Source organism: Myxocyprinus asiaticus, chromosome 16, assembly GCF_019703515.2.
Source record: "Myxocyprinus asiaticus isolate MX2 ecotype Aquarium Trade chromosome 16, UBuf_Myxa_2, whole genome shotgun sequence".
Lineage (NCBI taxonomy): Eukaryota > Metazoa > Chordata > Actinopteri > Cypriniformes > Catostomidae > Myxocyprinus > Myxocyprinus asiaticus.
The window spans coordinates 12257421-12274952 of NC_059359.1; the positions used below are offsets into that span (position 1 = coordinate 12257421).

Consider the following 17532-nt stretch of genomic DNA (forward strand, 5'->3'; position numbering starts at 1 on the left):
ATTTGTAGCTGAAAGAATTAGATTTTAGGTGTAGGCAATACATTTCCCCATTCCTTACCAAACAATAAAAGTCCAAACTTGAAGGGGTTTTCCATGCTTTAATAATAATAATAATAATATACTGATACATCTTAATTGAAACAAAAATATTGCACATAGCTCAGGCACATAACAAGTGTTCGCTGTAGTAACTGCTGCCTTTCAGGAAAATGTCAGTTAACAGATTGACATGTAAAGGCTCTAACTCCAAGGAGAGAAATACATTTTCACTTAAAACACTAAACACATTAAAGCTTTGGCAGAAGATTTTTAGTTCTTTTGGAACACAGTGTGATGTTTTAACTACAACCAAACACAGCCAAATGACAGTCAACCCCTATTTTTTCTCCAAATTACTCTATAAAAAGCAGAGATTAGGGCAGTCAGCAAAGAACAAGACTTGAGCAGCATAAACCACCAACCCAGATAACCATATTATGCCAAAAAAAATAAATAAAAAAAAAATTATATATTATTATACACACACACACGAGCAATAAATAACAAAAAATGACAAAACAGGTCACTTTTAACCCTTTTATATTAAATTCATCCTCAGTGATTCAACTCTGACGCAGTGCAAAGTAGGAATGTAGCAACTGAAAGTAAAAAGATGTAAATACCCATTATCACAGGTGTACGAAAACACAATCTCTACATTTAGATGAAGTAAAAGTGCTCGTTTAAACTTTTTGTGTGGGTGAGGGCCACTAAGTGTCTGGCCCATGTGAGACATGGCGGAGTGAGTGCAATCCCATGACGCAACAGCCGCGAATCAAAGCTGCGATGTTGTACACAGGAGCCCCTCCAACCAAACCATGCTGAGAGTAGAGCCAGGCCACGGTGGGAAGCACAGGTGCTGCCACAGCAACCAGATCAACCAGGAAGTTGTTGCTCCAGTGGCTTTTCCCCATCACTGCCATGCTATTGGTGTTCCTGGAACACTTCAGGTCGAAATCCAACTCCTCCCTGAACTGGGGGTTCAATTCAGGCTCAGAAAAGCACAGACTGGAATCACTGGGATTTTCAGATGTTAAGACTGTGCTAATTTGGCCAACCTCTTTCATTTCTTGGTCTTCAGCTTGTTCTTTATGTACCTTCTCCTTTTTGGGGTCTTGTGCTTCAGACAAGTCCTCTACCTTTTTTGGAACCTGTGCTGAAGATTTTTCCTGGGATTGTTGGGGAGAAGGAATAAGCAGGCCAGCGAGCCCACCACCGTGGAGCTTCAGCAGCTGGAGAAGAAGGGCTTGGAGATCAGCAGTGTAGATCATCTCATCAGTCTGGACACCTTTCTCCTCTGCACCAAAGAGCTCACTTAAGATGTGTTCGTCTGTGCTCTTCACCTCCGAGACACTCTCCAAGGTGGACAGTCCTGGCTGGGGAATGATATTTGTGCCACAGTCCTGGCTGGAATCCACAGCTGTGGACATGAGAACTTGCTCCAGAAGATCTGCTCTGTTGGCCATTTCATCATTTGACAGCAGCTCGCAATCAGCCATCTGCTCCACCCCTTGTTCCTCAACCTGCAGCTCTATTTCCAGCTTGCCTGTGGTGGACCTCTCTGGAGTCTCACTGATAAAGTCTAGCGTGGGCTCATCTTGCAAGTTGCAGCCACTTTGGGCCAACTCCATGCTGTGGAGCAAGGACTCCAGCTTCCTGTTTTGGATATTTATGTCAATGAAGTACTTCTGGATACCCTTGTCCTTTTCCATCAGGCTGTCCTTCATGGTTTCCACCACTTGGCGCAGCTGCTTGATCTCCTTGCGGGCTTCTTTGAGAGCTAGCTGGGCTTCCACACGGTGACATTCCTCCTCAATCCAATCTTCTCGCATACGACCCAATTGAGCTTTCAGCTCCTCAATCTCAGCCTCCCTGTTAGAGTTCATATTAAAAATTAACCTTATACTCTCTACTTTCTGAAAGTTATACATCTCAACAAGCAGATCAAGGTTCTTACCGGTCACAAACTGTGTTCTCAGAGTCCCTGAGCTTGGAACTGAGGTGGCGTATGGTGACCTCTTTCTGCTGTAGAGGGGTCAGGTACTGCTCTGGGTTGGGCGGCTTTATGCCATGATTGTCTCCGCATGAATGGTATCGCACAAGATTGGTCCTTCTGTAAATAAAGAGCATGTTGATTTTATGTACTATGCAAATATAAAAGCTTAAAATGGCAATTTAAGTAATTAAATTACTTAGAAAATTTGGCATTTTTCACCTGAAATGCAGAAGCCAAAAACCTTAAGCTTTTCTAATATGAATAAAATGAGATTTCTGATAATTTCAAGTACAATATTAAAAATAAACATTTTCAAAAGTACAGCCGTATGGCGTTAACATTAACATGATTTTAGTGCGATAAACTGCCAACTAATCAGTGTAAAAATCACAGTATATCCAATATTTCAACATTGTTTCCATGACAACGTAATGCAGGCAAACCCTGTAATCAATTTTATCACATTAAAATCATGTTAACATGTATAATGTTTACATCATGTGACTATACTTTTGAAACAGTGTGTATTTTACCGTTAATGGACTGGCCCCATTCACTTCCAACAAGTGCCTTACTGTAACTGCAAATTTATTTATTTTTTTAATAATTGATGAATGAGTGGAAATAATTTTCTGTGCTAATCAACACTGTTACAAATGCTGTCAGTTGAGCTTAACTTTTATTATTCCATTCATTTAAATCAGTGCACCAAGCCTAGGAAAACTGAGCAAAATCAATGGAAATTGAGCTAAAACAGTGTTTGTTGAAAAGAAGAAAAAAAGAAAAAGACAAAAGGGCCAAATTAGCGTCAGAGCAACGACCCTGTTAGCACGCAGTAAGACTTGTGGCATAATATCCTAGCAACCTGCCATTTTGCTTTGAAGTCACGTTTTGCCTCTGTGCCAGATATGGCACAAAAGCAGAACAAATACGGACACTGGAAAAGCTCAGGCAGACATACAGAGTACACCTATTCTGTGCTTGTATAAAACAAAAATTCCAATCACACCTCTTGACCAAATCAAGAAGCTGGCTTTTCATAAAACTCAGAACCAAAACATCACACCACAAAAAAGAAAAAAACAGCTTTACTACAAAATGAATGTGAGTGCATAAAATATTAATGACCCTTCATACAAAAATTTGGCACTGAAAAACACTTCACTTCTATCAGCCAGTCAATGGATTTGCTCTGTCTCTGTGGGCAAAATGAGAGCAGACAATTTTTTTTCCCTCTGAACCCCTCTGAACGCTTGGCAGAGCCAAACCATGACCAATGTAATCCATTTTTCTGTGAAGTGGTGGATGACTTGATAAAACCCTACATCTGCATTGTGCCTATGCCCTGCACAGAATAGCTGCTTCCATGTCCTCAACTGCCTGTCTACTTGTTTCTGGTCCATACCTCCTTGTGGAGCTGGAGTTGCTACTGCTGTTGGTGATGGAGGGAGGTTTAGGTGGCGTCCTGTAAGGAGCATAAAGCTCTGCATTGCGCTGGGTGGTGGGGCTTCCTGCGGGCTTGAACACAGGCAGGCTGCTGATGTGGGGCGCACGGCTGTGGCAGATAAGAATAATTCAAAGAACAAAGACAGTTTAATGAGAAGCAATACACAGCCTCCACAATCAGCCAAACAACCATTTTGAAACACACAGGTCATGTCTGAAACAGCACACTACTCTACAGTATACACATTTTCTATATTTTCTGTCAGACAGATAAAAGTAAAGACATTTTCACATAAAACTGGATTTAAAAAAAAAAGCAGCAAATTAACTGCAAATGCAAAAACATTATTTCCAAGAGGATAACTGGATGCCAGCCACTAACTAAATTAAACATGCACATAATAATGAGGTCACGTGACATCAACATAGTATGCTACAATTATAAATGTTTATCGTTTCATAACGTATAATGATTCACAATTTTCAAGGCTGGTCGGCTGTATTCAGTGAATACCATGTGCTATGTAGTAAGCAGAATGCAAGTATTCCATTCTGAACACAGGCCTAGTAAAACTTCAGTAACATGCATGTTATTTTTGGTTTTTAGTATTTTAGCTTGAAAACTCAATATAGTAAACAACCTAACACACTCATTCTACACAAAATCACATCTGAATGACATTTGCAACAAAACCATAAACCATACTGAATTAACCTATGCACACAAAAAATAAACTCTAAACAGATAACATTGCAAATGGCTCCATACCTACGAGAAGATGAGCCCTTTCCTGCAGAGTTGCTAGGCCGAGCTTCATGTGTCTTACAGCTTTCAGTGCTGCTAGATGAGCTGAAATCAGTCTCACTGCCTACAATGCATAATATGGAGATTAAAAGTCTAAAATTTCCTCTTGAAAAGACTAAAATGTCAGCAAAACATCTCCATGCAAGGTCATCCATAAAGACACACCCAAACACATGGAAACAGTGTTTAAAGAGAAACTGCAAATCCACCAACTGCATAACCCAAGCACATTTTCAATTAGCATATTTTCAGTAGCCAGATCAAAGAGGCTTGTCAGAGGATATAGAGTTACAATCACTCTGTGATGAACACTTGTGCGCTTCTTCCATTTTGGAGAGCTAAGGCTGAGGAAGGCAGGGACTGAATCCCTCAATGACAGAGGAATTACACATTATATTTCTCTCGGAACCTACCTGTTGGCACTTTGCTGTGAGCTTCTCTAAGTGTATCATCTTACCTGCTATCATTAACTCTGCCAAAACACTGAGGCTGGTAAAACTTGATATTGTGCACTACAGCGAAATTAAAAACTTAATAAGGCACTGACTTGGCTAAGACAAAGCAGATCAGACTAAGACCAAACAGTATATATTTTATATCTAATATATATATATATATATATATATATATATAACAAAGCTTAGAGACTGAAGAAAAAGAGTAGCATATTTCAAGACCTTAATTTAACTTCTTCCAAGCCATACAAACCTGAGAAGCAACTCTTTCCTTTTGACAAAACCATGTTACAATGTGGACTTCTTCAAACGTGCAACTACCTATGTAACTATCCAACAAAATATGTGACTAACTCATTAACAACTACAGAACTGTGTGGTTGCTCAATAGAAGTCAAGTTCAAAATGCTGTGAATTCTCACTGCCAATGGTAGGAGTTTTAATTGCACTGATTGGTCATCTGTGGCTCTACAAGCCAGCCAATCAGTGGCCTCTCTGCTGAAGAGTAATCAGGCACATGGCACCTGTTACTTCCTGGTTTGTTTTGCCTCCAATATTTCTCAAGTCCAAAGAAAACAGAAGACTTTAGAGAAAGCCAATGAAGCAGAATCCCAAGAGAATTTAAATGGACTAAACAGGTATGAATAGAGTCTGCATCACATTAAACAAATTACTTATGATCTTGTTCCAGAACAAAAGATTTATGTAACGGCATGCATTGTTGCCTTCTCTATAATCATGTTTGTACTTAAATCACACAAGTTGATTAAAGATAATTTCGTGTGCATGCAAATTAGCCTTGGATGTTTATATAGCTAACCAAACTTAGATTCCTAAACCCAATCAGACTTAGAAATGAATCACTCAAATGATTTCACTGAAAAATGAAAATTCTGTCATCATTTGAATTAATCTTTCTTTAAACATATTTTTATGTATACGCATAAAATATGTACAGTTCTCTAAACATCAAATAGTCAAAACATGACTGTTTGACCAGGGATCACATAAGATTAAAGGTGCCCTCAGTAACTTTTGTCTTTGTGTCATCTTGGACTTACACTGACACCTAGTGGCTTGGATGCAGCATAATTTAAAATCAATAGTTTTCAGTTTCAGATGCCATTGTTGAAATTTAGTGTTCACAGTCAGCCATGAAGACCTTAATCAATGAGTGAAAGTGTCAAATAACAGGACGATTACTGAGATTAAGTGAGTAGTATTTGGCTGGTCATATGATTCTAACATGGCAGCCCCCATGTGCGGACCATCTCCATGTAGAATAAAACAGCTTTTATAAGGTTACTGATATGATTGGAGTCTTCATTTTAATGTGAGTGGTCATGATTTCCTACATATATTGCAAAATTACAATTAATGTCTTTAGGAGTTCAACCTTTTTAATGAGGAAAAAATTACTGAGTGCACCTTTAATGATTAACTCTTGAAGTAAATGGCCATGAGAGAGTGTTGAATGGAAAGCATTGCAGAACACACTCACTCTTATGCATTATGGTTGTATGCTGTTGCTTCCCCTTCTTGTGCTTTGGTGTGGGTGTGCTCCACTCAGCCACTGCATTCATCCTCACTCTCTTCACCTTGACCTTGCGCTCTCCCAGAGAAGGTGAACCCAGTGGGATGTTGTTGGAACCTGAGGGGGTCTTGGCTGGAGATGCACACTGACTGATTGGGCATCCAGTGTCATCTGGGAAGATAGAACCCAATGAAACACTTGTCAACAAATGATGTAACACCTGTTTAAAGATTATAGTAGAATGCTTTTCCTTATTTTAGGGGTCACATGTGTCAAATTGACAAGGAATCAACAAAAAAAGCTTCTTTAATTACTTCTCACAGAGTAAATATTGACTCCAATCAAATAGCCCGCCATTTCAGTGCAGAATTATTAGAGATGTGCACAAGTAATCGATTAATCGAGTACTCATTCTGCTTTAAATATTCAGCAAGTAAAAACACTACTGCAATATTGCAATTTGATTTTTCTTTGTGCCTTTGCAGGCTGTGGGCAATAATGAAACATCCATATGACTACAGAGATTTTATACAGTTCTTCTGAAGCGATCGATATTTAAGTCTTTTTTTACTATAAATCTCAACTTTCACTTTCATATTATGAATTGATTATAGAAAATGTGTATACTGCAGATATATTGAATTTGTATACTGCAGGGTAGTGTGCTATTTCACACATGACCTACTGTATCTGTTTCAAAATGGTTGTTTGGCTGATTCTGGAGGCAGTGTCTTGCTTCTCATTAAACTGTCTTTGTGGATTGAAATATCGATCGCTTCAGAAGAATTGTATAAAACCTCTGCAGTCATATGGATTACTTTTATGCTGCCTTTATGTGATTTTTTGGAGCTTGAAAAGTCTGGTCACCATTCACTTGCATTGTAAGGACCTACAACGCAGAAATATTCTTCTAAAGATCTTCGTTTGTGTTTAGCAGAAGAAAGAAAGTCATACACATTTGGGATGGCATGACGGTGAGTAAATTACGAGAGAATTTTCATTTTTGAGAAAGACATTCATATGGTAGTGAAACGACACGAGGGTGATTAATTTATGACCTAATTTTAATTTTGGGGTGAACTAATACTTTAACAACCATGTTCCAAAAACCAGTTTGACTATTTTATGCTGTTATGACCAGCTTGTAGCGGGTTTGTTGCTAGTCCAAAAAGGTTTACCAGCTTGGACCAGCTAAAAACCAGCTACCATGTTCCAAAACACAGCTACTGTACCAGCTTTAGCTGGATTTCCAGCAGTGTTATAATTGAAAGTTATGCACCACTATCTTATCAGTATGATGTTACATGTCACGACAACCTAATATGTCCTACCTGAGGACAAGCTGTTGGGACTGATGGTTCTTTTTGAGTGCTGGGAACTAATGTCGAAATCCTTGCTCTCCTCCTCTGACAATGGCATGTTGGACACGGAGGATTCCTTGCCTTTAGTACGCAAGGGGTGGAGGACAAGACGGGGGATACGGCTGCGCATGCTTCCCTTCTCTGCTGACTTCACCTGCAGGAAATGCTAAATCGATAACTGGGAACATGCAATAGTTCTGCAACTACCTACAGATGAGGAATGTCACCTGATACACCCTCAAACCCTGAGGTTAGTTATTTTACCCTTTTTTTTTTTTTTTTTTTTAAAGTCTTATAATGTCCTGAATTACATTTAGATCCTTATTTAGAAGAAAAGATCACTAAAAAATTTACATTCAACATCTAATAAAAGTCTCACTTGTCTCACTGTTAAGAACACTGAATTGGAATATTTAATGTTAAGAAAGACAAGCACCTCAAATGCCTGAAAAGGTCCCATTCTTCTTAAACAGGGAATACCTCAAGTAAAACTGTTAAAGAAAAACAGGTTACATAAGCATGACATTTTAACACAAAACAAACAAAACTGTATGAACAAGGAAAATGGTGTACAAAAAAATAAAAGGAATAGTTCACCCAAAAATAAAAATTCTCTTATCATTTACACACCCTCATTTCATCCCAGATTTTCTTTCTTCTTTAGAACAGAAACGAAGATTAAAAAAAAAAAAAAAATCTCTGTAGGTCCACACAATGCAAGTGAATGGTGACCAAAACTTTGAAGCTCCAAAAAGCACAAACGCAGCATAAAAGTAGTCCATAAGACTCCAGTGGTATAATCCATGTCTTCGGAAGAAATCCAATTGGTTTTGGGTGAGAACAGACCAAAATATAACTCTTTTTCACTTTAAGTCTTGACATCAGCAGTCTCCATGGCAGTCATGATTTCAAGCTTGATTACACTTCCTAGCGCCATCTATGATCGTGCCTAGAGACTGCAAGGGCAAGATGTACAGTGAAAATTTGTTATATTTTTGGTCTGTTCTCACCCAAAACCGATTAGATCACTTAAGAAGACATGGATTAAACTAGTTATGGATTACTTTTATGCTGCTTTTATGTGTTTTTGGAGCGTCAAAGTTTTTGTCATCATTCACTTGCATTATATGGCCCTTCAGAGCTGAGATATTCTTCTAAAAATCTTTGTTTGTCTTCTACAGAAGTAAGAAAGCATCTGGGATGGCATGAGGTTGAGTAAATGATTAGAGAATTAAATTTTTGGGTAAACCATTCCTTTAATTACATCATGTCACACCATGCCAGGCTTTTTTATTATAATTTATAAATGGCTAAATACAGTAAGCTGTGCCAGACTAAAATAAGATGTTTGTGAGGTGAAATGAATGGGCTGTTTGTTTAAATTGTTCCAAACCATTTTGTTTCTTTGTGCAAAACCAGTGGTGGAAGGTACAAGCAAAGAAGAGGGAAAAATATACAGTATATTCTGTTTAGTGCCCAGGGTCATTTGTTTTTTATGTACAAATAATTTTGTGCCTTATCATACTTTGTTTGTAGCCACTAAATGCAATTTTAATCCACTAATACTATTAAACAGGCTGAGTTTTTGCTCTTAATTAAAAATGTTATTTAACATGATTCCTTTGATGGTCAGAATTTACCAAGTATTATGTAAAAAGCTTTGCACTTTGAGAATGAAAACAGCCAAGTTAATCCATGTCTAGGCTGGGAGATGATGAAACCCTACCCTTCTGGTCTGCAACTAAGACACCCACAGCATTTTACACACAGTATTACTGTTTTTAACTGCTGTGTGTGTACTGTCCACCCAACCGAAGGGAGGAAACCACCCAAAGCTCAACCGTTAAATAATTAATAATAAACATCAAGTATAACGCTTGATTGACTATGATGTCATTGTTCCATTTTACTGTTGTTTAGTAGTATATGCAGTTGCTGTTGTTTTTCAGCATCACTTTTTAAATTGGTTATATAAGGATCAGGGTAGCTTTCAACGTGAATGACGTAATGACCCCTTAAGGTTCACACTCATTGCATCACTGAGTCTCTTTCCGGTTGGGTCCAGATGCCATGTTTCATTACAAAACGCACTGAAAACCATCCATGTGTAAATCCCCCATTACTGTCAGATATGTTGAAAACATGTTGCTTGATTCTAGAATTCTATGACACTAAATACACAATCCTTTATTTAGGCAAGTATTTCCTGCGATGTTTTTATGCTTCGTAAAAAAAATATATATATATATAGTTTTTTTTTCACCAGGATTGTGATTGTGTTTAATATATGTATGCAAAAAGAACCATGCTAAAAACAAAAATTTATATTTTTTTTCCCTCCCTTAGTCAATGAGCTATAAAATTCTTGACTGTTTGACTGTCAAATTGCCCACTAATGAAAACCTGACTATTCTATCTCAAAACCCAGATCTCAGAGACTTAGGAAAAGACCTAGCAACATGTCAAAAAAGACCTGGCAACAAAAAGGAACAGAGCCTTTCAAAAAGCCAGATAGTGGTCTGTTACATTAGTCAGCCATTCAGTCCTTGACTGATGTCTTGAGTCTGGACAAGAGGCTAAGTGGATTTACTTCAGCCCAGTAGAAAATCTGTGACTAGTTTCAGCCTGACAGAGTTCAAACTTATGCAGTCTCTCTTAATTAACAACATCCATCCTTTATGGAAATGGAAAAACTGGCTTGAGGTGATAAAGCAGGAGTGCAGTCACAGAGTCAGAGGTGATATATTCCATGATTCACAACAGCTTATGTAACATACAGCCCATATTTAATCAAGTGGAACTCTTTCATGCATAAAACATATGACAGTAAAAATCATCTTCATCATACCCTTGTTCCAGGGACTCATGCACATCTATTACAAAATACACGAACAGTCAAAGAACATTCATGACGCAACACAACATATTAAAAATCAAGTGGAAGTAAACTTTTGAACAGGATCATTTTTTTATCCTTTATTAGCTTTAACGGGGCAGTACTTAATAAAAAACAAAATGGTATTTTTATGATCGCTCTTAATTTTTTTAAATGATAAATACGGGGGATGCAAACTTATGCACTCAACTGTATAAATGGATTCATGAATGATTTACACAGAAATTTGTTCTGTTTGTGTTTCATAAGGCCCTTTGCCATTTGAATTCTAGTCTTGTGTTTCATTGCACTGATAGTCATGAAACTAGACAGACTGCCTTGGTTGTGTCTTCTTTTACTAACTAGATATTTAACCAACACAAATCATTTGACTGAAGTGATCTCATCAGCATCCATATCAGTTACCTCAGCACCAGTGACTCTTCATTCTGTCATTAGTCCACTAAAGCAATGATGACTCACGATGTTAGTGAAGACAGAGAGTAATTTGCACAAATCCATTTGCTACTGGCTTTAAGTACTTTCTCTGCTTGATTGTTTATGTGTTGGCAACACATTTGAAACACTTACTGTACAGTAAGTTAAGATGTGTGCAAGACTACAGCAGGTGATGACTAAATCTGCACTGTAAACCCTAAAGTTGTCATTACAGGACATTTTAAGTTGTCTTAATTAAGTATTACTTCAAAAATATCATGTTTTGTGCTCATAACTCAAATATTTGAGCAATTCTCCTTCCTGCCCAATAGGGGGCATATGCATAAAGAATGTGAATCACCAAAAACATAAGAAGAACAAAGTGAAAGTTAAAGTGGAGATTGACTGAGCAGGGAGGAGAATTGAAAGTAAAAATGGACTAAAATATTGATCTGTTTCTCACCCACACCTATCAAATTGCTTCTGAAGACATTGGTTTAACCACTGGAGTCATATGGATTACTTTTATGCTGACCTATGTGATTTTTAGAGCGTAAAAAATTTGGCACCCATTCACTTGCATTGTCTGGACAAAAATTATTTTAAAAACCTTCGTTTGTGTTCTGCTGAAGAAAGAAAGTCAAACACATCCATACAGAACTGGCTCCACTTTTGTTAGAAGTTTATACTGAATCATTAAAGAATGGAAAGCTTCCTCCAACCATGACACAAGCCCGGATCAGTCTGATTCTTAAAAAGGACAAAGATCCAAGTGAGTGGAAAAGTTACCGTCCAATCTCCCTGATCCAACTAGATGTAAAAATGTTGTCGAAAATTTTGGCTAACTGATTAAGTAAGGTTATGACATCTCTTATACATACAGATCAGGTAGGGTTTATTCGGTGCCGCAGCTCTTCTGATAACATCAGGTGTCTCATCAATATCATGTGGTCAGTAGCGAATGATCAGTCTCTGGTCGCTGCCATCTCACTTGACGCCGAAAAGGCATTTGATATGGTAGAATGGGATTAACTTTTTAAGATTTTGGAAATGTATGGGTTTGGGAGTACATTTATTGGTTGGATTAAGTTACTTTATAAACACCCTGTAGCAGCGGTACAAAAAAATTGATTAATTTCAGATTATTTTACTCTGGATAGGGGCACTCGGCAGGGTTGCCCTCTTTCCCCATTATTGTTCTGTCATGCCCTGGAACCATTAGCAGCCACAATAAGAAAGGAGGATGATTTTCCAGGGGTGATTGCGGGAGGCGTGGCGCATAAACTTCTGCTTTGCGCAGATTATATTTTATTATTCGTCTCCGACCCCACTAGATCTATGCCTTGCCTCCACAGAATTATTAATTCCTTTTCCAAGTTCTCAGGATACAAAGTCAATTGGTCTAAATCTGAAGCTTTGGTTTTGACAGCGTACTGTCCAGTAACGGCCTTCCAGCCGGGCGCCTTCCAGTGGCCCAAACAGGGCATTAAGTATTTGGGAATTTTATTCCCAGGAAATTTGTCTGATTTAGTCAGAGTTAATTTTGATCCCTTAATAAAAAGGTTTTCGAATGATGTGTGCTTCATTACACTTATCGATGATTGGAAAGGTTAAATGTAATTAAAATGAATTGTATTCCAAAATTCAACTACCTGTTACAGTCTCTCCCTGTAGATGTCCCCCTCTCTTATTTCAAGCAATTTGATAGCATAGCGAAGTCCTTCATTTGGAATGGTAAGCGTGCCAGGTTAAATTTCAATAAGTTACAAGGGCCGATTGACAAAGGTGGGATAGGCCTACACAAGATTTTGTTTTATTATTATGCATTCGGTCTCAGACATTTGGCTCATTGGTCGCTTCCACCTGAGAGAGCCCTTCCCTGGTTTCTTATTGAAAAGAAGTTCTTGCCCCTATTTCGCCATGGCAAAGCCTTTCGATCAAACTAACCGGAGAAGTTAAGTCACACCCTGTTATTTCGCATTTGCACGTGGTTTGGACTAAAGTGTCCAGAGTGTTTAATTCGGACATTTAATTAAATGTTGCCTCAAGCATATGGCTGAACCCTAAATTACATATTAATAAGTCCTCTTTCTGTTGGTCAGAGTGGATTGGGAGGGGGGTTACTACACTCGGTGACCTATATGAGAGTGGAGTACTGAGATCTTTTGATAATTTGGTTCAACATTTTAAGATTCCTAGATCCCAGTTCTTTAGGTTATAAAGGGTTATAAGTTGATTCCTAATGCATAATTTTGTGGTTACATTTATTTTGTCTGTCTTGGAATCAATAAAAATTTTAATAACAAAAAAGAAATAATATATATATTGATCTGAAAGTGTATGCTTAAATGTTTGAAATTAGTTTTGTAGACAAAAATATAATTGTGCCACCATATTAATTTATTTCATTATAAATCTAAAATTTAATAAAAAATAAAGTTTTTGAAATTGATGACCAAAAAATAAAGAAAAGCAGCCAATAAGTGCCCAGCATATAGATGGGAACTCCTTCAATACTGTTTAAAAAGCATCCCATGGTGATACCTCAAGAGTACATTCCTGCAAAATTCTAGGCAAAGGGTGACTACTTTGAAGATACTAAAATATAACACAGTTTTGATTTAGATTCAGTTTTTTTTTTTGATAATAAAGAATGAGTAAGTGTTTCAAAACTTTTGACCGGTTGTGTGTGTGTGTGTGTGTGTGTGTGTGTGTATATATATATATATATATATATATATATATATATATATATATATATATATATAATAATCTCAGTTTTTGTCAAACATGAAGCAGCAGAGATAAAATATCTTCTCAATTTCCAGAGATTTTGAGATTTCAGTGCACCTACACTACTACTTTCGGTAGTTCTTCCACTAAGGAAACTTTTGAGAAAGTATGTTCAAACCACCTTTTGGAGTGAAGCCTATTTAAATTCTTCCAAGTACCTCCAATTCTAATTACAGTAAAGGTCTGGACCTTTAACTTTAATTTATTAAATGTATTATTCCTAATTCTCATTAGATTGTCATGACAATAATATTTCATTGTATTACAGTAACAAATGCTGTAAAACAATTACTTTGTCTTTAAACCAGAATTTATCAAAGGCAGCACAACAAATGGGCTACTACTGTATCATAATACCTCTTTTTATTTTTTTTTATTTATTTTTTTCAATAGGGTTATGTGAAATGTCAAGATAATGTCCTAATGCAAAATATCTTAATGTTACAAAAATAGGCTTCATTTTCATTTTCTTCATTTTTTGTTTCTCTTTTGATTTTTGAGTCAATTATGACCCGGATATGTTCTTGAAAGTTTTTCCCTCAGTAGTTTTGAGCAAAAACAACAAAAACATCTTTGTTGGCAAGGTGCACTTTTATAACACTCTTTAATCATGTTATTTGAACTAAATATTCTGTCAAAAAACCCAAAATGTGACAAGAACTCATAAAAAAATAAAAACAATAAAAAAAAAACATTCCGATGAAAGAACAGAGGTTTTGATGATATAGTGTCCAATAGTCGAATGTAAAAATAGATCTTTTAACCTCATTTTTAAAAACATGACATTATTCACAATTAGGCTAATTGAGTGACAAACCTTTAGCTGGCAAGTGTCCTAGAAACCTGTTCTTTCCAAGGACGCCTCTGAGTCTGCTCCACCTAAACAGGTGCTAACAAAAAGCATGAAAGCATTAAAATAATAAATTAAAATGGGAAATCTCCAAATTTTCACATTTGTGTTGTCAAATAAAATAGCTAACATTAGGCTATAGAAACGAGAACAAAACAGTAGCTAACGCTGCGTAATTGCATCAAGTTACGAGCAAACACGTTGAATAATAAAAAGATCACGTTGTCATATAAGCTATTTTAATTGAATTATGTCTTATTATTTTTGGGTATGATATCCAACTATAATTTTCGTTAATAAAAACAACAATCCAAAACAACAGTGTGACGCAGCAAGTAAATGCACTTGCCTTGTGGTGCGGGTGGATTCCTGAGAGTGGAAGGATGCGCTGCTCTGTATCAAAACAACACAATGCGCGCGCTCATCCACAGCCCTTGTTATGGTCTGATATGATTGACTCTCACCCCCTGTCTGCGAGAGAAGCCAGATTATTATACACAATACATTTCGTGCTGCATCTGTTTCAGCGTATCTGCTCAAGGAGAAGAGGCTGGGGCAACTGACATCGCCAGTCCGACGTAAATCTGACTAATGTTCCAAGTGTGTTATGTAACGCAGCAAGGATTAACCCTTACATGGCCGATAAAGTTTGAACAATTCCTTTCTATTAACGTGCACAGCCATACTATTTAATAATGTCACTGATTGATCATTTATCTGGCACCTGTATCCATAGGGACAATACCTCTGGATCACCCAAGGATTTAGTGTCTTGCAAGGTGGGGATGATTAATGGAAGCGGTTTAACCTTCCTAAACCTTTTAGTTACCAGCCTAGATCTTTTACCGCTTGGCTACAGCATCCCATGATTCGTACTTGAGCACCACCGCTGACGATGCTTATAGACTGATTCAATGGAGTGGTGGCGTCAGCTCTCCATGGTGCTGAAGTCAACACACCAAACAAGCATGAAATGTGGGCAAGTGAAAGTGATTCTCAAGATAAGATTCGGCGCGTTAACTGAATTATAATACGTCAGAAGATTGGTTATGCGTATTTTAACACGATGGGGATGATTTTAGTCCGGCCCATTACGTTTACTGTATACGCATCGCTTATATAGCAAACATATTTCTAACAAACACTTGTGGCTGATTGGCATGTGGCTTCATGGAGAGCCTGCGTTCTCTTTTGCTTTTTTGTCATATGGTTCTCGCGCAGTTCTGGTTTAGCAATATATGGGTTGCACTGCCCTCTGCTGGTAGAATATAGAACGACAAATTGCGTTTACAGTTTGAATGATTAGCATACGGCCATACTATTAAAGGAATAGTTCCACCCAAAAATTATCATTCTCGCATCATTTACTCACCCGTATGTCATCTCAAACTCCCATTACATTCTTTCTTCTGCGGAACACAAACGAAGATATTTTAATAGATATATGATGTCCGTTTGTCCATACAATGCAAGTGAATGGTGACCAAACATTCAAGCTCCAAAAATGACATAGAGGCAAGCATTATGGTAGGCTAATCCATAGACTCCAGTGAATTAATCCATATCTTCTGAAGCGATCTAATCAGTTTTCGGTGAGAACAGACCAAAATATAACGCATTGTTCTCTAAAAATCTTGACATCAGCAGTATCCTTGGTGATCATGATTTCAAGCTTGATTACACTTCCTAGCGCCATCTAGTGCACTGTGCATGCGTCAAAAGCTGAAGTGTAATCAAGCTTGAAATCAAGATCTTTCTTAGAGACTGCAATTGCAAGATGTACAGTGAAAAAGGAGTTGTAATTTGTACTATTGTCACCCAAAACCACTTGAAAGTTTGGTCACCATTCACTTGCATTGTATGGACAAACAGACATATCTTCATTAAAATATCTTCATTTGTGTTCTGCAGCAGAAATTAAGTCATACGAGTTTAAGATGACATTAGGGTGAGTAATGATGAGAGAGTCATTTTTGGGTGAACTAGTCCATTAATATTTCTGCCATATCTAGTAAGAGAAACAGAAGTAGTGAGAGTAGTATGGTAGTATGCATAGCATTAATTAAACTTCTTGGAAAGTGGCAACACATTTTCTGTCACTTGTAATATACTGGTATTTTGCCTCATGACATCATGATTTAGGTGCACAAACACATTTCTGTTAATTTATTCTACATCTGGATTTTTGATGCATCGTTGATTAGTTAAATAGATGTTTACAGATCAACTTTGTGTAGCATAATTGTTCGATAAATCATTTTTTTATTTTGTTTTTATAGATGGTTATATCAGTTATGTTATTAAAGTTATTTATTTGGAAGTGTTTACAATAATATTATTGTATTTATACATAATACAATTATGATTTATGTTTTATTTTTTCAAAAGAAGTGAGCACAGTAAAGTTTCTATAGAACAGACAAGGGAAAAAAAAGAGCCCAGTTTGCTCTAACAGTGAGGATTAAAGTAAAAATATTGAAGGATAATTCACTTAACTTGAGTTTGTAGGAGTTCCAAGTGCATAAATGGATCCATTCAAAAAAGAAATGTGAATTTTATTTGAGGAAAAATTGATACTTTAAGGAAAAATATGGTTTGGGAATTTCCATCATGATAGCTATTATATGGCAACTTTTTTTTATATAATCAGCTCCTCTTTGCTGGCAAATAGTTCAAATGCGAATATAGTCTAAAATAAATTCAAATAAACCCCAAATGCTAAAATATTATTATAATAAAATGTAAAAAAAAAAAAAAAAAAAAAAAAAAAGGTTGTGTGTCAGAATAAATGCATGGGGCTTGTTTTACTGCTTATTTTTTTATTTTATATTAAAGATTACAGGAAAAAACTTTGTAATTTCTTTCATAATTTTAGAAGGGTTTTGTATTGTATTGTAGTGTTGTAATGAAACCTTCATCTAGCTCTGTTAGGCTGAACTG

General features: G+C 36.8%; 1 protein-coding gene across 4 annotated transcripts; it reads right to left on the bottom strand.

The window, feature by feature from the left end:
* Positions 1–78: 78 nt before the first annotated feature.
* On the bottom strand, positions 79–15179 carry LOC127454483 (syntabulin-like). 4 transcript variants are annotated; one of them, XM_051721729.1, is made up of 9 exons: positions 14942–15179; positions 14560–14621; positions 8073–8127; positions 7607–7790; positions 6243–6446; positions 4251–4350; positions 3441–3590; positions 1997–2152; positions 79–1911 (listed from the first exon to the last, which is right to left on the bottom strand). In XM_051721729.1, the coding sequence occupies exons 3-9, from the start codon at positions 8094–8096 to the stop codon at positions 750–752; spliced, it is 1980 nt and encodes a 659-aa protein (XP_051577689.1). In that variant the 5' UTR covers positions 8097–8127; positions 14560–14621; positions 14942–15179; the 3' UTR covers positions 79–749. The 4 variants fall into 4 exon arrangements, with proteins under 4 accessions (XP_051577689.1, XP_051577688.1, XP_051577690.1 ...); XM_051721728.1 differs by having other exon boundaries at positions 14560–14632; XM_051721730.1 differs by lacking the exons at positions 7607–7790; positions 8073–8127 and having other exon boundaries at positions 14942–15178.
* Positions 15180–17532: the final 2353 nt, after the last annotated feature.

What these genes read in the sequence shown, in the direction of transcription:
- LOC127454483 (XM_051721729.1), bottom strand. Translation starts at nt 8,096, where the DNA reads ATGGGACCTTTTCAGGCATTTGAG. An exon ending in GACCTTTTCAGGCATTTGAG is followed by an intron (nt 7,791 to 8,072) that starts GTGCTTGTCTTT and finishes CATTTCCTGCAG; the next exon opens with GTGAAGTCAGCAGAGAAGGG. An exon ending in TACAACCATAATGCATAAGA is followed by an intron (nt 4,351 to 6,242) that starts GTGAGTGTGTTC and finishes TATGCATTGTAG; the next exon opens with GCAGTGAGACTGATTTCAGC.